The 22,978-nt window shown below is 40.8% G+C and overlaps 1 protein-coding gene across 1 annotated transcript in view; it reads left to right on the forward strand.

The window, feature by feature from the left end:
• Window positions 1–13,665: 13,665 nt before the first annotated feature.
• mafa (MAF bZIP transcription factor a) overlaps window positions 13,666–22,978 on the forward strand; it is a 105,743-nt gene continuing 96,430 nt past the window's right edge. Inside the window, exon 1 of the mRNA XM_015952908.3 lies at window positions 13,666–15,196. Coding sequence (XP_015808394.1) covers window positions 14,229–15,196 — 968 coding nt within the window. The 5' untranslated portion in view covers window positions 13,666–14,228. The remainder of the gene's footprint in view (window positions 15,197–22,978) is intronic.

Below are 22,978 nucleotides of genomic sequence, written 5' to 3' on the forward strand. Positions count from 1 at the left end.
AAGATATTTTTATCACAGTGGTCATTCAGATAGTAGCTTTTGATTAACAGAGATAATGTCAGTGACTGGTTTTCCTTTTTATCTACTTTACAGTAATCAGTAATTAGCCTTCCAGGTAAAAGTCCTTGATAAGGTTGTTTATTGAGATTTCAATGACATTTTTACCCAAAGTGTATAAAATTACAGTTAATATTTATAATTTTGAGGTGTGATTAATGACCAGACAACAAATCCTAATTGGTGGACTTCTGGTTCTTGTTGGGGAACCTATATGTTCAAAAATGTATAAAAATGTGACCCCTATTGCGCACTGGAAGCATCAGCGGTGCGGAACGGCAGCAAAACGGTTTTGTCGTGAGAATCGCTGCACTCCAGTGCACACAGGGATAGTCTTAGCTGTAAAGCGGCTTCTCCGCTGTGCTCCTCACTCGACTCGCGATATCACAAAATCCTTCGAGCTTATGCCGTCCACTATTAAACCAAAAAGAAGGAAATCATGTTGTTGTTCTATGTCATATAGGATGTTGTTCCTTTCCACTGCCAGGAATAAAGCCATGAAAAGCACACCACGCCCACAAATTTGTAATGTAATAGTCTTGAAGAAATGGTTCCTTCTGAGATAAGCTGGTTTAACATGTCATATCAGCTTAGACACACCACTTCATCCATGTTGGATAGGAGCATAAAAGCACAGAAGAATGTCGGGGCACTCACCTTCCAGGATATTGGGAACATCTAGACTTTGGGGCATGCACACTTCCTCATTCATACCACAAACAACAATCAAGCAAGTTTCAGAAAACCAGATACAAGAAATACAACAGAAATTTGAGAAGCAAAGGCTAGAATTTTACAGATTTATTTTATATTTTCTTCCAAAAGTTTTTCTCCAAGCAAGTAAAACATTTACAGTTTGATTTATTTGGATTGTTCGACTTGATAGCTTTAGACTCACTCCCAATCCCCACTGGAGGCATCAACGACAGTGGAACATATCTGCTTCAGTTGAATTCATTATATTATATAATTTCAGGTGCATCCCAGAAGCTGCTGAAGATCGGACTGGGTTCTAAGTATGCCATGAGCTAATTCTCGGATGCGTCTACTTCCACAGTTAACATAGAACTAGACAAATCACACACGGTGTCAGTGTTCAATATCTATTAATTTTCAAAATAAAAGACTGTTGCAGTGATGCAATTTATTATCTACAGTATGTAGATTACATCAATGCATGTGATCCAATGGCTTATTTACTCCCAGCATCATTTGAGAAGTGCGACAGTGTGTTTTCCATGGCTTTAATCCTGGCAGTCGATTCAGTGAACACTCATATCTTGGTTAAATGGCAGACGTCATAAACAAACTGTGACCTTTGAAGTCTCGAGAGATTTGTGATCTTGCGATTCCAGCGATGTGGCCTGTAAATGGTAAACTGCCTGTATTTGATATAGCGCCTTCTAGAGTCCTGGAACGCCCCAAGGCGCTTTACAACACAATCAGTCATTCACCCATTCGCACACACATTCACACACACTGATGGTGATGAGCTACGATGTAGCCACAGCTGCCCTGGGGCGCACTGACAGAGGCGAGGCTGCCGAGCACTGGCGCCACCGGTCCCTCCGACCACCACCAGCAGGCAACGTGGGTTAAGTGTCTTGCCCAAGGACACAACGACAGCAACAGACTGAGCGGGATTGTGCGGGATGCAGCAACAGACAGCAACAGACTGAGCGGGATGTGGATTGACGAGTCACAAAGCAAGCGACTAAACTGCTCCACGTAGCTGATGCCTCCAGTGTGAATCGAGGGTAAGACGTTGAGCCGTTTTAGGTTGATGTCGCTTACTTGTATCACACATGTAGATGTTTCCACTATTTCTGTCTTCCTATTCAACACATATTCAGGAAAAAAATGGAGAATGGTAGCCTCTGTAATCGATGGCCCAGGTGTGAGGATGTTACGGTTTGGGAATTCCCTAAGATCGTGATTTACGCAGGCCACATCAGCAGGACCAACAGCAGCCCACAGGTCCTGGGGAAATGGGTTTTATTGGCAGCACACCTGCTCTGTAAATATTGTCTCACCCTTTACTCACCTCCTTCATACACTCACTTCAGTTACCTATCACAACATGTACAATTACCTTGGAAATAATCATCCACCTTCAACAACCTCAGAGCAAACTGACTCCTGCTGTTGCTAACTTATTTTGTATCATTTATTATCAATGTGTGCATTCACCCAGCACCTGCTTCCTGAGAACAAGTCCAACCATCAGCCACTGCTCTCAGCTTCATCGGCATCTCTCCAGTCTTCCTCATTTCATTAGGAATTGCTCAGCACTTGAGAGATACATTCAATTATGCTCCATTGGTAATTAAATGTTCCTCAAATGACTTTATTTAAATCATCTTAATTTGGCTTTGTAATGCTGTGTGTTCGGTGCAGTGCTCAAATGCACATTAAACGCCACAAATGCTGAGAGAGTTCGAAGGGCCATGGTTACAATCACAGTCTGATGACTTAGCTTAGCTGGAAAAAGGAAATAAATGGGACTTAAGTGGAAAAACTATACAAAGACTTAAAAAAGATTGGTAGCCAGGAAAGGCAAATCACGCAAATTTGGAGATTGTGAGATAATTCAAATCTTTTTATTGCATTACAGTTTTAGATGGACCATTAACTTAAGAGCTTTGCCTTTTGACTCTGATCTCTACCAATATGGACTGGAGCAACAATCCTTATCTGTTGGCCCATCTCTTGCTTCATTCTACCATATATCACAGACTGGATACCAATTACTCCTCCGCTCGAGGCACACTCACTATCAACCCAGAGGGACCATTCCACCATTTTGTGAACCACAGACTCAGATTTGAAGCAGCTACGAACCACTCTGGTGCACACTGAGCTTGAAGTTATAAACAGAATTACTTTGTCTTTAAAAGTTGAGCTTATGGTTCCCAAAGCAGACACCCTCTACTTCAAGACTATGACAGATCATGTTCATAAACACTGAATTGGATACCAGCAGAAACCCAGGCAGTCTAACTTGGAACTATGATCACATGATTTGGATCATGAATGAAAGAAACAGATCATGGATACAAGAAACTGCAATGAGCTTCATTCATGGGGTTGTCTGTGCTCACCTTCAGAGATAAGGTGAGGAATTTCATCACCAGGAGAACCTCTGGGTAAAAGTATTCTACTTTGAAAAGAGTCAGCTGAGGTGATTAGCGTGTTTACTATCCAGTCCATAAAAGGACCTTGGGATAGCACTGACCCCAAATGGGAATGCTCTGGGATCACATAGGAATAGTTGGAAAATGTCGCTGGAAAGAGGTATCACTTCTGGACCTGTTTTTACAACCAGTCAGTGGAAGGATGGATGACAGATGGACGTTAAGTCAAAAATGTGACAATGGCTGTGCCCAATTTCAGGGGTCGAATCCTTGAGAGAATCCATCCTTTCAGGTCCATGTAGATCGAGTTTGAAAGTGAGCAGTGCTGAAGTTGGATGGTCTAAACTTCATTTTTATTCCTGCACCTTCCTCAGCATATGTCTTGTTGCCAAGCAACCATGATGGTACCAAAGAGATGTTAAAAGTAAGCCTGGAGGTAAGGATATGGGACCTGTCATACTAGCTTGTATAAAAAATATTTTCTTATCTTTGTTGACAAAAAAATAGATTTAAAAATCAAATGTTCAAATGAAAAAAAACTCAATAAGACAGCTAATTTAGGTTTATCTTTTACTGCTAGATAGTGCATGTTTGTGTGTGTGTGTATGTATGTATATATATATATATATATATATATATATATATATATATATATATATATATATATATATATATATATATATATATATATATATATATTACAGTACAGGCCAAAGTTTGGACACACCTGTTTCATTCAATGTGTTTTCTTTATTTTCACGACCATTTACATTGGGAGATTCACACAGAGGGCATCAAAGCTATGAATGAACACTTGGAGTTATGTAATTAACCTAAAAAGGTGAAATAACTGAAAACATGTTTTATGTGTTATTTTGTTCAAAAAAGCCACCGTTTGCTCTGATTACTGCTTTATACACTCTTGGCATTCTCTTGATGAGCTTCAAGAGGTAGTCGCCAGTAATGGTTTTCCAACAGTCTTGAAGGATTACCTCTTGAAGCTCATCAAGAGAATGCCAAGAGTGTGTAAAGCAGTAATCAGAGCAAATGGTGGCTTTTTTTGTGACGAAAATAGAATGTAAAACATGTTTCAGTTATTTCACCTTTTTTGGTACATAACTCCATATGTGTTCATTTATAGTTATGATGCCTTCAGTGAGAATCTCCCTAAATGGTCATGAAAATAAAGACAACACATTGAATGAGAAAGTGTGTCCAAGCTTTTGTCCTGTACTGTATACAGATAGTGGTGTACTCACTCATCACCAGTAAACCTCTCTTGCCATACTACAAAAGCAAATATCTCCCATTCAGCCTACAATGATTCCTAGGATAGCCTTTTGTCTATGTGGATGCACCAGACACGTCCTTCACACCTGGCCATGGAACAGCTGAGAAGCCCATTACTTTTGGTCCCTTAACAAGTGGGAGGCACATATGCAAACTGTTGTAATTCCTACACCGTTCACCTGATTTGGATGTAAATACCTCAAATAAAAGCTGACAGTCTGCAGTTAAAGCACACCTTGTTGTTTCATTTGATATCCATTGTGGTGGTGTATAGAGCCAAAAATGTTAACATTGTGTCAATGTCCCAATATTTATGGACCTGACTGTATGGTCACAAAGACATTTCTTGCCATTGCCGCCTCCAGGTTTTTAACATACTGACAAGCTGCAGCTGCCAGGCAGCTTTTCTTGCCACAGTTTGGTCACAGACTGTGTTCATTGTGTTCCAGCTGCAAACTTCTAAATTTGTACTGCTTTTCTCCTTTCTTTTTGACCCTCAGAAAATAAATCAAGAAGGGTTAGGAGTATTTTGAGAATGCATGCAAACATTCTGTGACACTTTGGAAACTCCCTTGAGACATTCATACACAGTTAGCCCTAGAAGACATTACCTTAGTGTAAGACAGATATAAGTTCTTTCACCATGAAACATGATGCCTAAATACTGCAGGAGATGTTGAACACGAAGGGCTTTTATTTGTGTACAGCTGCATTCTGTGGTATTTCTCAGAAAACTGGTTATTTACAGTTACTCTGTTGAATCAAAAACATCTTTTTGACATGTCCGTGTGTCATTAGATTGGAGCGCTTGTCAGAAAAGCCCATTAAGTAATACTAATGCCCACAACTGCCTCAATTATTTCCTCATTAAAAGGTCATCAGGCAAAAACATTACTGCATATTTTAACCAAAGATGGCATGAAGTCTTACCCTCTGGTCTGTCTTTGTTTTCTGTTTCTGTGCTCTAATTAGCTTGCTGACTCTGTAATTGTGAAAACTGTACTTTATTGTTACTGTCAGTTCCAGGCTACAATAGCTCCAGGGCATCACGGCTCTGGAGAAGTAGGGGGTGGAGGCTAGGAAGGTGCCACGAAACTTGTTTAGAGGGTGACAGGTTCTAACACACACTGAAGCTGTTATCTGTGACCTTGTATTGACAAATTAAAGGAGGTACTTAGACTTAATATTTTAAATTATAAAATAAAAGCCTACAAAAAATATCACTTTTATTTATCTGTTTTGTTTCTGAAAGAGACAACCCAATGTATATAAAAAACAATATTTTATTCAGGAAACCAGTTAATCGCTGTCATAAATTCTCTTTGCTCATTAGTCTAAATGTGCTATCTGTAAATCTTTACAATAAGGGTCTCTATTAACGTTACTCAGTGCATAATTAAGCTTCAATAAACTATTAAATAAAGTATTTTAATATTAATGCTAATATTAACTCCTTAACTGCCAGTCGTTTCCCGATCAGAAAAGTCCTTCGCCGCTAGCATTTTTCAACGTTTTCACAGTTTTTTTAAGAGTCACAGAATGTTATGCGTTAGGATGATGTCAACGCCAAAATGACCAAAACAACCAAAACAAAGAGTAGACTCACCTTTGACATCAGGAAGAATCCGCATGTTACGAGCGTTATCCGTTCTTTATCCATTGTCGAATTGTGATCGACAGTAGCTTTTCCAGTTCGCGCCTAACGTTTTTTACAGCAGCGGCCCAAAACGATCTCCTAACACATGGATTTTCTGCTTCCTGATCATGTTACATGTGATAGACTAATGAACTCTCAACTGGAGGCACCACACTCATAAAGTCTAAGTCAAACTTTGGAGGGGACAATACTGAAAAGCTCACCAGCAATGAAATTATCCTTTTACTTGGAGTACACATTAACCTCACATGTGACAATAAACCAATACATTATGTTCACGTGAATGTCATCATGGCTAATGTGCAACCCCCCCTCTGCCAACTCTTGTGCAATATTGACCAGCCTTCTTCGATTATGCTGCGTGGGGTGAACGGTACAGCTCACACTTACGGACCGCATCGCATTCATTTGCAACTCAGTTATTTTAGGTTGACAGATATTCATTTGGAAGGGGAATGAGTATAGACCTCGAAGCTGTGTGTCACCCTGGTGTGGTGTGACACTGAGACAGCCTAGAAAACACGCGTGACCCTGCTGTTCGCAGCACTGTAACAGATTTGCAGGTTTACTGTCGGTCCCTCGCCTCCCCATTGACTCTATCTTGGTTTCAGATGCCAGAGTTTTCCTCTCGCATGAAGCCAACTGGCTGCAGGTCCTAAATATTTTTATTAGGCTCAAAGAGGCCATCCACAATCAACCCCAGACTACAGAGAGGTTCTCACTCTGACCTTGTTTTGACCGCTCTGTCCTCTGTTGCACCCTTCAAGCCTCACTCTCCCTCTGCCAAATAGATTAAGGTAATTATAATGCAGCTGTGCCCACATTCTGATGGTGGGATGAAAATTGATATTCTAGCTTTGCTGTTCTCACTAGACTGTTGATGAAATTGTGCTCACTCAAAGCATTGTCGTATTTTCATGTTAGTAGGGATGTAAAGCACAGCTAGTGTTTCTCAGCTCTTATTGTTCAGAGCAATGCCGAGAAAAGGTGAATAGGCCATGCGACTTTGTTCTTTCGGCTACAATGCAACATGCTTGCAGGTGCTATCAGCTGTCAGGTTAGTATGCGTACACACTTGGATATGAGAGCAGGCTAAACCTAGAGACAGCATTCTTCAACCCTGGAATTCAAACAGTGTGTTTAAATGGCGTTATCAAGGTGGAACTGTGCAAGTGAAGCCTTCACTGCATCAAAACACTTAAAGTTACCTTAGATAGTTTCTAACCTTAAGCTAGAGCTTTAATATGGAGCTCAGTGAATGTTGGGTTAGAAACTTGACCCTATCCCATTTTCATGTTTGACACCCCTCAGCAGCTTTCTACTGACCAAAAACCGCACTTGATAATTTTTTGCAGAGGGTAGGTGTTCTCTTTACCTGCTTTATGACAGTTAGCTGTAATGCTAGCAGTTAGCATTTTCAGTTTGCCAATAATAAATAAAAAGCACTAGAAAAAGTCCCTTTAGTCATCATTACACTTTAGTGAAATTACATCTCTGCATTTGATCCATCCCCATGGTGAGCGGTGAGCTGCAGCAGTGGCTGCACTTGGGAACTATTTGGTGGTTTAACCCCTCAATCCAACCCCTTAAAGCTGAGTGTCTAGCAGGGAGGCCTTTGGCTCTATTTTTAAAGTGTATGGTATGACCCGACCAGAATGTGAATTCCGTTCTCCCGGTCCCAGGGTGGACACTCTTCCATAAGGCCAATGAGAAGGTCATAGCAAAAGAAAGAAAAAAAAGTTTGCTTCTTCTATTGGCATCATGGTGGAGCCTGGAAGTTAAAGTATTCGAGCATTCTTTGATCACTGCTGTAATCCTTGTTTTTTTATAATCTAATAATTACCTGCGTTTACTTGGGATAACAGTCAATAAAATAAAGACACAATTCCCATAATGTGTTGTTCACACAGACCAAACGGATATTTACAGAAGTCCAGCCTTGTTATTAAATTTAAAATAAATAACAAGAGTTTTGCCAAGTACAAGACAGAGATTGGTCAGCAGTATGCAGAGAAATGAACACTTGACAGCATGCCAAGTATTTTTGTGAATTCATACGTTATTGTCTCAGCTTTATCTATGTTGGTTTTGTTTCCATGTAGGGAAAAAATATGTTTTATTAAATGACACAAAGCACAGACTTCAAAAACACAAATCGGAGTTTGCTCTGACAATTTAGAGTCCTGCAAAATTTCAATCGTATTTATTTATTTTCATTAAAAAGGAGTTTTGAAGAATTTAAGAAGTACTAAGGTGATATAGAAATACAGGCCGTTTACTGTCTTGCTAAAAATTAGCTTAAGTTCTCTTTTCTTGGTGCAATGTGTTGTGTGCAACTTGGCACGTCCTGTCAATCCTGAAATATTCAGATTTTCATCTGACTGAAACGTTTACGTACATGCTGGTTTAAAACTCAGTAAAGTCACAATACTATATATTTTATTGCTTGTTACAGGGTTTCACTTCTCTAAAAAAAGAAATTACCCTGTTTTTATGTGGCTTTAAATGATACATTTTTAAAGATTTCCTAAAACCCTGAAAAGCTGCCTTGACCCTTGTAATAACATGGTAATGTTTCACGTCTTTGTAAGACAACCCCCATTCCTCTTCCAACTCATCACTTCCTCCCTCCTGGTTTTAGAAGTTCTCCATACGGCAGCCCAATCTTTCTACGCGCGGATCTCTCTCAGCTCTGCATCATCAATAACTTCAAAGGCACAAAAGCAACTAAATTAGGTCCGCCACTTTTTTCTGTCATGACTAATGAGCTCTCCCTTCATTTGTGTATTAGTCTCGCTCCGCTGTAGCCGTACCCCAGGGAACGGGCAACTGCTGTGCCTCCCCAGGAACAGGTAAGCCCAAACAGATGACATGGCAGCAGAATGAAAATAGAAACAATGGGGTTTTATTTGAGTTTTGCAAAATCCACACTGTTAACATTAAACATAAACTCACATGTTTGATGTATGTATGACACCTGAAAGTGTTTTTCATTGAAAACAACAAGAAGTAAAGAAAAAGTATATTTTTCATAAAACTGAAATGACTAAGACACATTTAGAAGACCACAGAGGACTGCTAAAGTTCTTATGGTTCAGAAAAGATCTAAGTGAAAGTCAGAGTCATCTTCTAAAGCCATTGACAGAGCTGGCATGACCTATTAAGCCAATCATTAGAGTGTGCACGCAAAAATGTAAAAATCCACTCAGTGATGAGATCATGCACTTGGAGAGACAAAATAATGGTTTTTAAAAGAGGCAGCAAAAGAAATCAGCCCAGTCACTGACCGGTTTATAGCTACACCTTTGCTAGAACTGGGCTGGACCAATCTTTACCCTCAGGACTGCTTTAATTCTTCATGGCACTGATTCAACTAGCTGTTAAATGGCACAACTTTAACATTTTCAGTTCTGAATCTCCCTTTCAACCACATCCCAAAGATTCTGGGATCTGGTGATTTTGGGAGTTTTTAGTGAACCCCAAACTCTTGTTAAATAAATCACTTTCAGATTGTTGGAGCCATGGACGTAGGTTTATTTTTTTGGGGGGGGGGGGGGCGCTTTATTTTTTTTCAAAGTCATTTTTTTTTTTGTCCCCTGCACTTTTTACCATCCAAAGACAATATTATGCTACATGGACACTGGTTGAACACTAGGACCAAGCAGAAAACAACTGCTTGTGTTGAAGCCCTTTTCATATTGCATATTACATATTTTTGTATACTTACTGTAAAGGACCAACCCCCTCCCCTCTCCTTGCCCGTTTCGCATGCCGATCTTGCCCCCCCACTTCTAAAGTCAAAATTACACGTCCGTGGTTTGAGCTTTGGGCCATGGTGCCTTATCCTGTTGGATGTGTTCATAAAGGGATGGGCATGGTCCACAACAATACTCTGGTAAGCTGTACCAGGGTCAGGTGGAGTTGAGGGGACCAAGAAAAACATCATCTGCCCATGTAGCATCATGAATGTCCTGTTTTTGACCTAAAGGTCATGATCTGCTGCAAGTTGTATTTTACTTTCCTTGGAGTTAATACGAAGTGTCACTTAATCCCTGCAATAAAAAGTTCCGATGTTCTGGTTAAAATATTCAAAGATCCATCAGATTTCATATTTCTATGGAATCTCACATTTTATGGTTCATAAAGTAAGATGCAAACTACCCATCCTTTACACCCATTACACTAACACCCCCCCCCCCCCCCACCCAGAGCTGTTGATACAAAGCACAAATGAATAAGAAGAAGAATGAAATAAAAAATAAATTATAAATAAATAAAAAATTAATAATAAAATGAATAATTCCAGTTTCTTCTGGTCCAGCTTTAGTGAACTTGGTGTGATCATCTGCTCCTGGAATTCATCTGCTTCAAATTTCAGCAAGCAATGTGTTCGGTGATGGTATTGTACAGAAACTGCCTAATAAGTTATTCATTGCCTGTTTAGAACCTCTCTGGCCATTGTCTATTGACCTCTAACATCAACAAGACTTGTTTGTCCAAACAAGTTCTCTTTTTTCCAATCATTCTTTACAGTTGTGTGTGAAAATTCTGGTAGATCTGCGATATTTGGAATGCTTTGAATTGGAGCCAACAACTAGGCCACATTCAGACTCATTTTAATAGCTTGTATTTGATATAGTCCCTTCTAGGGTTCTACAACCCCCCAAGGCACTTTACAACACATCCTTCATTCACCCATTCACACACACATTGGTGGTGATGATGAGCTACAGTGTAGTCACAGCTGCTCTGGGACACACTGAGAGAGGCAAGGCTGCCGAACACAGGCGCTGCCGGTCTCTCTGACCACAGAAGTGTCTTGCCCAAGGACACAACTGCCACAGACAGGGCTTGAATCTGCAGCCCTCCGGTTATGGGGTGGGCATTTAAAGCTTGGTTTATGCTTGACACATTCACTTTCCACGCGATGATGCGGCTCACGGCTGGAACGCGCTTCACAACTCGCAGTGTTTATGGTTTGTGCGGCTCGTCTCTGCGGTGAGCCAATATTCTCCCAAACTGAACGGGGCAGCATGGAGCTCTACGGCATGCATCCAACACTACACCATAGTAGAAGTAGAAATTACTGTTTACAACACGGCATTTCAGCATATTCAACGGTGTTCTCGTCTTTTCCGACAGTGCGAGCTATTTCTCTCCAAGAATTATTAACAACATGTTGATCACGGTGATCTCTGAGAGCCGAATCATACAAATGTCTGTGTTTACGAACCTCTGCTATACTAGTTCTTGCCGGTCCGCCATGTTTTTCCGCGTCCGACCGTCCGCGTGGTTAGAAGCATAGGCGTCATTTTAACCGGGGACGCCGGGGACATGTCCCCGGCAAAATTTGTGATTGGCAGCTGTGTCCCCCCTACTTTCAAAAAAGCCTGCCTTATTGTCCCCAGCAATTTTTAAACCCCACTCAAGTGTATGGTTATTGTCCCCAGCAATTCTGAAAACAAACTGACGCCCTTGGTTAGAAGATTTCCAAGGTGAGCGTTGCGGAGATCTTGGGCCGTGCGGAGACGCGGTGGAGGGGCGTGGTTGTTAAAATGACGCAAAATGACGCAACTTTTCCGCGCGGAGCCGTGCAGACCTCGCGGACGCGTCAAGCATAAACCAACCTTAACTCCTCTGCCATCATTCTTTCAACAAGTTGTATTCTCCCGTGCCTATATGATTTAAGTTGCTGCTATGTTGTTGGCAAATCAGATACTTCTGTTAACAAACAATTCAACTGGTGGGCCTAAGAGAGTGTGCGCACGCGCACGCACACACACACACACACACACACACACACACACACACACACACACACACACACACACACACATTTTTCTAAGGAAAACTGCATAATAACATTTAACCAAAGTCTCCCAATTTACAAAAATAAATTTTAAAATTAAATTTCTGAAGTTACCTCAATATTTAATAAACTGAGTTAAAATGAAAATGAAACAACCTACAAGATGCATGAGTTTGATAAGACGCGTGAATTAATTTGCATTAACCTCAGCAATGTGGCTTAAGTACACACAATGATATGAGCAGAAGAAAATCTTATGAGACTGTTGTACACAAGTCAATTAAAAGTGTGAGACCTCTGAACTGAGATAAGAAGCAATGTTCTAGAGAAGTTTATTTGACACCCAAAGCAACGCCTGACAGAGCTCAGATAAACATATGTTTATGACTCCTGCACATAATAGTTGTTTGAACTCAACACTGGGTTCACCAGCTTGTATTTCCTCCAACATATGACCTCTTCCAGACCATGATCTCCTGACGCCGGCCCAGCTGGACTTAGAAGAGCATCCGTTTGGGTTTGAGATTCATATTAAATAATACATTTAATAAGAGTAAATTTTCTTTTTCTGGTTTAAAAACTTGAACTGCGTGACAACTTTCTGAAGCTGCAGACTGACTTTTGCTCAGGTGTGACCAAAAGGTGGCAGTGTTGAGTTTTATATAGGAACGTGCAGCTAGGCATGATGAACCTCTCCGGTGCATGTTTTAATTTATAAACGACAAAGTCTGAGTTACAGCAGCACAGAATCGTTTAATTTTGTCACTTCTGTTTCAGACTGACTTCAAGGACTCTGAAACTACAGAGATGGAATGATTAAATGAAGTCAGAAGCACTTATTTAAATGTATTATTATCTAAGAGGAAACTAGTGAAAATAGGCTTACATGGAGTTGGAAAATAAATGATGGTTCATGTTTAAACATATCATCGATCTATCTATCTATCATATATCATCTATCTATCTATCTATCTATCTATCTATCTATCTATCTATCTATCTATCTATCTATCTATCTATCATCTATCTATCTATCTATCTATCTATCTATCTATCTATCTATCTATCTATCTATCTATCTATCTATCTATCTATCTATCTATCATCTATCTATCTATCTATCTATCTATCTATCTATCTATCTATCTATCTATCTATCTATCATCTATCTATCTATCTATCTATCTATCTATCTATCTATCTATCTATCTATCTATCTATCTATCTATCTATCTATCTTCTATCATCTATCTATCTATCTATCTATCTATCTATCTATCTATCTATCTATCTATCTATCTATCTATCTATCTATCTATCTATCTATCTATCTATCTATCTATCTATCTATCTATCTATCTATCTATCATCTATCTATCTATCATCTATCTATCTATCTATCTATCTATCATCTATCTATCTATCTATCTATCTATCTATCTATCTATCTATCTATCTATCTATCTATCTATCTATCTATCTATCTATCTATCTATCTATCTATCTATCTATCTATCTATCTATCTACCATCATCATCATCTATCTATCATCTTTTTCTCTCAATTGCGAAAAGTTTTGTCCCGGGAATTTACGCCCGCGGCGCGCGCTGTTTCATTAATATTATTTTTTTAATAAATAATAATTAATGTTCTTAAACTATAATAACTGAGTGTTTATTATAATAAACATTTAGCTGAGTGCGGCAGCGCAGCCCGTTTCCAGCTGACAGTCAGCTGGCCGCTTCTGACAGTTGAGAAAAGTTTCAGTGCGCGTCTGATATGTTAATTAGCTCTTCCAAGTGTGCGACCCTATTGGCTCTTCGTCCGAGTCGATTTCCCTTTTCCAGCCTGACGTCAGGGCAGCTACAATCCTCTTAAACTCATCTGCTCTGTGATCCCTCTTAAAAAATCGTCCCACCAGTCAGCGGCTTCTGAACGGAGCGAGGCTGCGTCCCACTGCCCCGCTCCTCGGTTCGTCTCCGCGTAACGCGCTCCTGAAGAAGCCGGTAAAGTGTTAAATGTTTGAAAGACCAAACCGCCGCGGTTCACATGCTGAAAAAGGATTCCGCTGCTCGTGCGCGCGGCACTGCTGTGTCTGTGCAATAGACTCTGCAAAAGAAAAACTACTCTCACACGCCTGCACGTCCGGGACGCTGAAACGCTCATTTTTCAGTTTCAAGACAAACGCTTAAAAATCAAACTGGCTCACGTTCTTCCAAACCAGCCCAGTTTGACAGCTGCTCTTCAGCCCGCTTGGAGGACTGTCAGCAGCAGCAAGAGGATGGCATCAGAGCTGGCAATGAGCAACTCCGACCTGCCCACCAGTCCCTTGGCCATGGAATATGTTAATGACTTCGATCTGATGAAGTTTGAAGTGAAAAAGGAGCCGGTGGAGCCCGATCGCAACATCAGCCAGTGCAGTCGCCTTATCGCCGGGGGATCCTTGTCTTCCACCCCGATGAGCACGCCTTGCAGCTCGGTCCCCCCTTCCCCAAGCTTCTCGGCGCCCAGCCCGGGCTCCGGGAGCGAGCAGAAGACACACATAGAGGACTTCTACTGGATGTCCGGTTATCAACAGCAGTTGAATCCAGAGGCGCTGGGCTTCAGCCCCGAGGACGCAGTCGAAGCGCTGATCAACAGCACCCACCAGCTCCAGTCCTTCGATGGCTACGCAAGAGGCCAGCAGTTTGCTGGTGGAGCCGGAGCAGGAGGCACCATGGCCGGGGAAGAGATGGGGTCCGCCGCAGCCGTGGTGTCAGCCGTCATCGCCGCGGCAGCCGCTCAGAACGGAGCGCAGCACCACCACCACCACCATCATCACCACAGCAGCAGCCACCACCAGGCACCGGGCGTCCAGTCCAACGGCACCTCGGGGACAAATCACTCCCACATGCGCCTGGATGAGCGGTTTTCCGACGAGCAGCTGGTCACCATGTCCGTGCGGGAGCTCAACCGGCAGCTGCGGGGGGTCAGCAAGGAAGAAGTGATCAGACTGAAACAGAAGAGGAGGACCCTAAAGAACAGAGGCTACGCGCAGTCCTGCCGCTTCAAGCGGGTCCAGCAGCGGCACGTCCTGGAGGGAGAGAAGACGCAACTCCTGCAGCAGGTCGATCACCTAAAACAGGAGATCTCCAGGCTGGTCCGGGAGAGGGACGCGTACAAAGAAAAGTATGAGAAGCTCATCAGCACCGGCTTCAGAGAAAACGGGTCCAGTAGTGACAACAACCCTTCATCCCCGGAGTTTTTCATGTGAGTCTCGACGCTTACAAACCCCACTTAAAAAGTTTGCATTTCCAAACTTTTTTCATTTTCATTCATTTTTCTGGCCAAAATAGACCAAGACATAAATTGCCAACTTTTTTTCTTTTATTTTTATTATTTTCTACCCCTTTTCTTTTTTTAGTTTTTTTAAACATTTTTGGGAAAAACAACAATTTCCTCAATTCTTTAATTAATTTAGATTTGCCATCTGTTTCTGTTTTTTTAATGATTTTGAAGACGCACGTTGAGAAAACTTTCATCCCCTTTCTGCGCTCATCCGCAGCATACTTTTGGCGAGACCGTTTTCCCTCCCTCCCTTCACAGTTAACTGATTTTTTGAAAGTTTACCCAACTTCGTGCCGCAGTAAATGAAGCGCGCATGCAGGCACGAGGTTCCCCAACATGTCCTTTTTACACCAGCATTCTGTTAAATCCGTGTAAAACTGCAACAGTGACTGTTAGTTTTTTATTATTTTGTATGATTTTTTCTTTTTGTTGCCATACTTTGGAGGATCGTACACCATGCATTTTGACGCCACCTCATCTCATGCTTGTTATTGTGTTGATCAACAACAACAAAAGACACTGTGTTCATTACCAAACATTGTTTTTCTTTTTTATTATAAGAGATGTGTTATTGGACTGCCCTGCATGCTGGACATGTATGGTTTTCTTTTCTTTTTGTGCTTTGAAGATGTCGGTTTTGTGTTGTCGGACTCCAGCATGGCATTCATAATCATGTTTTTGGCCTTCTCACTTTTTTGGACCAAAAAAAAGTGACAGGACTTCCCACCCACCCCCTCCTTTAGCAATCTATACAAGTGCATTTCAGCTGTGTTGAAGTGCTCCACCATTTAGGCTGAATGCGCTCAGCGTTCCTCATGGAACTTTTTTGTCAGCGCGGATCCTGCTGCAAAAGAGGGGCAAAGGAAAAAAATGATTATGAAAAACTCATATTTTTATCCCCTGGATGTCTAGTCTGTTGCTTTAAGCCTTTGTTGTTATTTAAATACATACCATTGTGCATTTTTTAAAACATTTGAATATTTTAAGCGTAATTTAAGGACAAAGTTTTATCATCTAAGTTGCAAACGTGCTGCAGGTTCAACTAGATTAGTGCTGTACATTTTAAACATGCATTTAATTAAAAATTGGCTCGGCTCCAATTTTGACATAGAAGTGTATATTATTGTCCAGTGCATAAACAGTGCTTTTTTTACTTGCAGCATGTGCTTGTAAACCTCTGCTCTGCAGGTCTCCACCTCATATTTAAAGTTTGTGGTTCAAAAATATTAAGAATTATAATGAAAATAAAGGAAATGATGGAATAGGAGAAAATCTTCGCTGGAGGTGAAGTTTTTAAATTATTATTGTTATTTTATATTTTGGAGGGGGTGTTAATTCATTAACCTGACAAACTGAAATGCACTAAAATTCTCCTCTCATATTGTTGAAGTTTTGGGGGTAAATCCTCCCATAAAGATACGTTTGGCATTACAATCGTAAAGTTTTCAAAGATTTAAGGGTGAATTCAGAGGAAACTGGCATGAAGCAATAAGTAATTATTATTATAATCAATGATGTCTGGACATTGTTAGATCTTCAGGGATTGTCGCCCTGCATGTACAAAATGAGAGTTACCGTTCGCTAAAGACTGTTGAGGATGTGTTCATTTATCTTTCATCTTATAAATAGTATATAAATATAAATATTTTGCTGTGCAAAATTATACCACTCACTAACCATATGTGATGTTCATATGTGTTTTTTTTCATTTCATACAATTAAATGATATGCAATACATGTTTCTCATTTTCTTTTTTGTGTTTGTGGTTAAAGCGGCACTGTCAAATATAAAAACCGGTCAACCCAATGAGCAATCTGCTCAAGCTGAAACTGGAAAGCTTTGGGAGGCAGCGAGACGTTGTGATTTTAGCACATTATTTACTGAATGTTTCCCTTTTCATCTTTCTCTCACCAGACAAATATGATTTATGAGCATCTATTTTATCTTTTGTTCTGATTTCTCAACCAAATTATTACATTAAGTTACATTTTGACTTCCAAGCTTTGTTTTAAACTTATAAAGTGCATCCTAAAGGGTGTTTTTAAATATATTTTATGGTTATATTTGCATGATGTCCACTTCACTGTCCACTTTGGCCTGTGGTTTGTCCTTTTCATCCACTTTATGCTCGTGTGTGAGCCTGCATGCATGTGTGTTCTATTTAATATGTGTGAAAGTGTGTGTTTCCATGGATGACAGTAGATTTTGATTGCATCTATTTCTTTATGTGGATTTCTTGTTGTTTTGCATGTTTCAAATTTGTACCTCCCCATTTGCTCTTTCTCTGTTTCCCTGGTGTGTTTGTGTGCGGTGTGCCCGTTGTCTGTCCTCTTCTTTTTTTATTCCAAACGGCTTGTGCTCACTGTTATTAGCATGTCAACATTTGGCGTTCCCTGTTCTTCTCAGCCTTATTCTGCTCGTCAGTGGGTCTGGATGTTATTCCTGAGCAGGCGTGCTTTTGGTCGATGGGGAGCAAAGAGGGCAAAACCACGAGAAGCATGTGAGGGGGCGATGGCGAGGGTACAAGTCAGCCACTGTGGAGAGATTCGGCAGCTCTTTAGCAAATCTTGCATTTCAGCTTTTAGACATCTCATGTGCTGCTACTTCACTGCACTGGTGTGTTCAGTGAAACCTCCACTTTTGCGAGCGAAAGTGAAACATAAGTTCAATGTTTCAGAGCAAGTTGTTGAAACAGGAAGAGATGTGTGCCAAAACACACACGTTAAATAAAAGATTTGCAGAGGACAGATCTAATCTGGGTTTGTCAGCTTTTTGTAGTTAAGCCACAACGGCTGTGAGAAAAGGATACTCCAAAAGGACACCTCTTATTAAAGCACACAGTGTTAGGGTTGAATGTGATCTGCTCTTTGTTACATTTCAATGCTTTTCACCTTCAGTTACACACAACAGATGAATAAATTAAAGCAACAAAATACATAATCTGCACCATCTGCACTTGATGATGCAGCTGCACAGCTGTCTCGCTCTCCAAATGGAAAAAAAACCTAAAATAAAAACTAGAAAAAGGGATTTTTAACCCACCACTTGTATCTCATCTGAGGTGGGTGTGCTGCTTCTGCTGCCGTGGTGGCTGATCCGCCCCGAGTCAGTGGAGAGACTAAGACAATAGACGGTCTTGGGCTGAATTAAATGATTTTGCTGATGATTAATAGCGGTGTGGGCTGCTGGCTCCTGCGATGTAGAGATGATAAATCGTGAGTGCAGCTCCGTGCAGCTGTGCCCGTTTTGGGTCTTAGCATGCACACACCATGCAATTTACAACCAAGCTGCTCTCCTTCTTTCTCAATTTATCTAATTACATCTATTTGATCTGAGCAGTAGCACTGCTACATTTTGATACTAACCAAAACATTGTGCTGGATTTCTTCAGGGAGGATAACTGGGTGTGGCTATTTTAGATCCTAAAAGAAGTTTATCTAAAACAGAAGATTAATTCTTCACCTATTGTTTTACAGTAAATGAGAGAAACAAATTAGCTTTTGAAGTTCTTTGAGTGGGATTTAAAATAAAATGGAAATGTTTCAAAGGATGGAACGTGCATTGGAACTAACTCCACTCACCAGCCAACAAGCAAAAACACAAACTTTTTAAGTGGTCTGGCAAAATGAAACTCGTTTCATAGACTGGTTTTCATTTTACGTCTCTTTGTACAAATATGTGACTCTGTGACACTTGAGTGAAGACAGACCTAATTTTAACAAAAGAAGAAGAAGAAGAAAGGGGAAAACAAAAGAAAAACAGGATGCTGCCGCTCATATATGTGGCACCAGTGCACAATGGTTACTTAAGTGACAAATTGATCGATCTTCCAGAGATGCACCCATGTGGAACTTCAGCTCCATGCAGGCTGACTTTGTAAGAAGCAGCACGTTGTTCACTCAAGTAGCAGCATGCCAGCTGACAGATCAGAAATGAGAGGCTGCTGGGAGATCTGAATAGTTCCAGGCTTTAGATGGCGCCGGAGGCCGGGCTGGAGAGGAGGATCTTCGTCTTTCCGTTTGTCTTTGATTCTGTACAAGCCGAGTAAAAAGGTTGCGTTGGAGTTTCTTACACATGCATGTGTTAGAAATGAGCATATGAGCACCTTGGCATGCGTCTCTCTTTTGGAGAAGAGGATGAGCAGAGGTCAGAAGTTACAGTGCACAAGGCTGCTTTCAAAGTCATTAGAGTAATCCTTGCCCTGGGGAGCTCATGCTCATTTCCTCTGCCCAGACTCCCACCGAATGAGCTACACGTGCACATCCGGCATGGCACAGTTCACAGCAAATTCAAATACTCACACTTTTTTAATCATTTCTTGTATTTCACTGATTTCTTCTGTCGTAACACATTTATTTTTTCATTTAACACTCCAAGTTTTATGTTGATGACCATTCCTTTTAGGAGACTGATTTAACTTTTTAAAGGCACATGCACATGGTAAGTGTTAAGAAGACAAAAAAGGTGTTCAAACATAGAGTGCAGCCCAAATGTTTCTTTAGAGCTTTCAAACATGGCCGAGGAGGCACCAGACGACAAGATTTGTTTCATGCTGCCAAATATGCTTCTTTTACATCACATTGCTCTACAGCAGAAAGCCTGAGTCAGTGTTAAGTGTTAAAATGGCAATTCCTGAAAATTGAAGATAATTTAAGGCAGTCATGAAGAACAATTACTCCATTTTAATTAAAATCATACAGGTGTGTAATCTGAAAGAAAAGTTAAAAAAAATAAATATTTATTTTACTTCACTTGTATTTGGACAAAAAATGAGTTTCTGTTTTCAGTATTAATCTTGTTTTTACATTTTTGGAGTCAATTATAGCTTTTTTTAGTTGCAATTCACTCAAACTGTTTGCATTCATTTTTAGTTTTTTATCAATTAAAGCAAAAATCAAGAGTTTTTCCTCAAAGGACACCATCTACAGGCAGCTCTCGTTCGTGAATGTGCACCTCTGGTTAACGGAGCTAGTACACATTGGTTTACAATTATATATATATATACATACTCTAATCTGTAAGTGGATGTCTACCAATAACAATATTAGCTAATGCTGAGCATAGCTGAATTCAGTGCATGAGGCTGTACGAGATGGGGGCAGCGCTTAGCAATAAAAATTGATGTTTTGCCTACATTATATCACAGCGCAGGGCCAGATTGTTTCAAATGATCGTATATAAATTCTGCCCTAGTATCGGCTTACTAAACTTAAGAATTTAAATTTTCACTTCAAATATGTTTTCTTTCATTAAAGATTTGGGACACTGAAACACCCCCCCTTTCCATTATTTAATGATTATTTCTGATAATAATCAGTCACTCTGATTTTGTTATGCAGGCTGAACATGAAAATAATCTCTTACAATGATCCCCTACATTAGCTTCTGATTGATGGTGAAAATCTAGGATATGAAAAGTCTGGCAGATCTACGTCACACTGTGACTTAACATTCATGCACTCACCCATCTTCTCTCATGGTGGGGAAGGCTGTTGTTGGCTCAGAATCCAGGAATCAGCAGAGAACGTCATGACTTGTAGAAGCTAACCATTAGCATTAGCAACTCTACCACACAGCAGAAGCTTCTCCAGGCTTGTGTTATTTGTGGAGATAAAATATACATGTTACAAGTCAGTAGTAGTTGTATTTCTGTTATCCAATCCAAGGCGAGATGTCCAAATATCAGAAAGTGCGACCCCAAATTTTGCCGCGTTATGCTCTTTTCTGATGTGACAGTCCGCTAGTTCCTGAAACAAGCGCATCTGAGCTCCGTCCCCGAGTACAACTTGCAATGCATTCATAGGGAGCCTAAGTCTACTTCCGCATCATGTGTCGCTGGAAGAATGAAAAAATGAAACAAGTTAATGGGGCTAAAAGAGCTATTTTCTAATCTGCTTTGCCTCCTGCCCTGGATCGCAAATATGTTGAACTTCATTTTAAATGAAAAGTAATGATGGGTGTTTCGACCACGCCAGTTACGTTCTTTGAGATTCATCAGCTTGTAGAAGTTCGTAATTAGCATGACTACAAACTAGAAATCGTCTCATCACTACATGATCTCCTCTCCCCAAAGTAGCTACTTACCAAATGACCAGATTTATGGTGGTTCTTTCCTCCTGTGGGAAGTTTGATGAACTTACGGCCATTTTCCCTCAGTTTTCTCCATGTCTGGTTTGATGATGTAACTTTGGTGAAGCACGTTTGTAGTCATGGACTTATTTTCAACCCCCCCCCCCCCCCCCCCCCCCCCCCCAGCACGTTCTTGGTATCAAAGTGCGTCTTTAAAATTCATGGACATAATATGTGAAATCCATGGCACAAAACAAGTGGAATTAGAAAATAGCATTTTTAGCCCCTTTCACTTGCATGAATTTTTTTGCTCTTCCGGGACCCACGGTCTGGGAGTGACTTACCCCGGCTTTCCACAGGAGCCGTCAGCAGCACGTCACTGCAGCAGCCCGTCATAGCTGCTGATAGGAACCGCTGTGGTCAACAGAACCTTTTCCACTGGAGCCGTCAGCAGCCGTCAGCAGCGCGAGTCGGCCGCGTCTCAGGAGCAGCATGTCGTGGCCTTTACGCGCCGGTTCTATTTTCTACGCGCGACGCCTCTGAAACGGGTCAAGTTCGACATTTTTGGGGAAGGAAAGACAGGAAATCAGACGTGGAAATGGAGAGAAGCTCCCGAGATTGTCAGAATAAAGAACGTACTGCGTTCTGGTTGCTTTACTTTTAAAAAACGTTACTAAATGTGCGGCCCCGTGAGAAGTTATCACCTAGCTTGCGGTCTCCTTTGTTTTTCAGGTCCGTATTGGGTGGGGTTTAAGCGGGTGCGCATTACCGACTGGGGAGGTTTGTTGCGAACGGCTCTCTACAAGGACTCGGCTCTCTTCATTCACTTTGAAAACCCGTACAAAAGATTTGATTCGTTTGTGAACTTCACATCACTAATCTCATTAAACTTTTTTTTCTTCTTTCTATTGCCTTTTTTATTTTGCAGCAATGTCTTTACACTGGACATATGAATTGGTTATCAGTCAAATATGTAACTAAATAAACATTTTGACATTAGATTTACTTTTCTAGACAAAAGATCAGTTCCAAACCTTTGTGTCAGAGTTTGGTTTGTGATCAACAGACCATGATGCAGACAGCAGGATGTCTGAGGATTTAACATCAGTGTCAATCACATCACCCAGACAAGCAGCAGACACTATCAGTGACTGTCGTGTCCAGATTCAAAGCAGCAACAAATAGAAAGAAAAAAATCTCTGCAATAAGTTTACACTGTGCAGGACTTTTCTGAAATCACCTATCGAACATTGAATCAGGCATAACGAGGGATCTCCATATGGACAACCATCAGAGTTGACTTTGCCCTCTCTGGACGTCCGTTCTGTGTGCAGAAAGCATGCTGCTTCAAATAGATGTTAGCAGGAAACACGTGGTGTCATTAGAGAAATGCCCTTGAAAGACTGGCTGCCGGTTATGTTGGTAATGAGGTGGTAGCGTCTTGCTGGGGTAATTTTATATGTCTGTAAATAGACATTAAACTAAGAGCCTGTGACTTAAACCAATGCAACATCAACTTCCTGACAATGTCACAACAATAAGTGACACAGGAATAAAAAAAGACTATGTCAATATGAGCTTTTGAGGGAACGGCATATTCTTTAAAAGAATAAAAAAATGGATGACTTGACTTT

Source organism: Nothobranchius furzeri, chromosome 9 (assembly GCF_043380555.1).
Source record: "Nothobranchius furzeri strain GRZ-AD chromosome 9, NfurGRZ-RIMD1, whole genome shotgun sequence".
NCBI classification, from domain to species: Eukaryota; Metazoa; Chordata; class Actinopteri; order Cyprinodontiformes; family Nothobranchiidae; genus Nothobranchius; species Nothobranchius furzeri.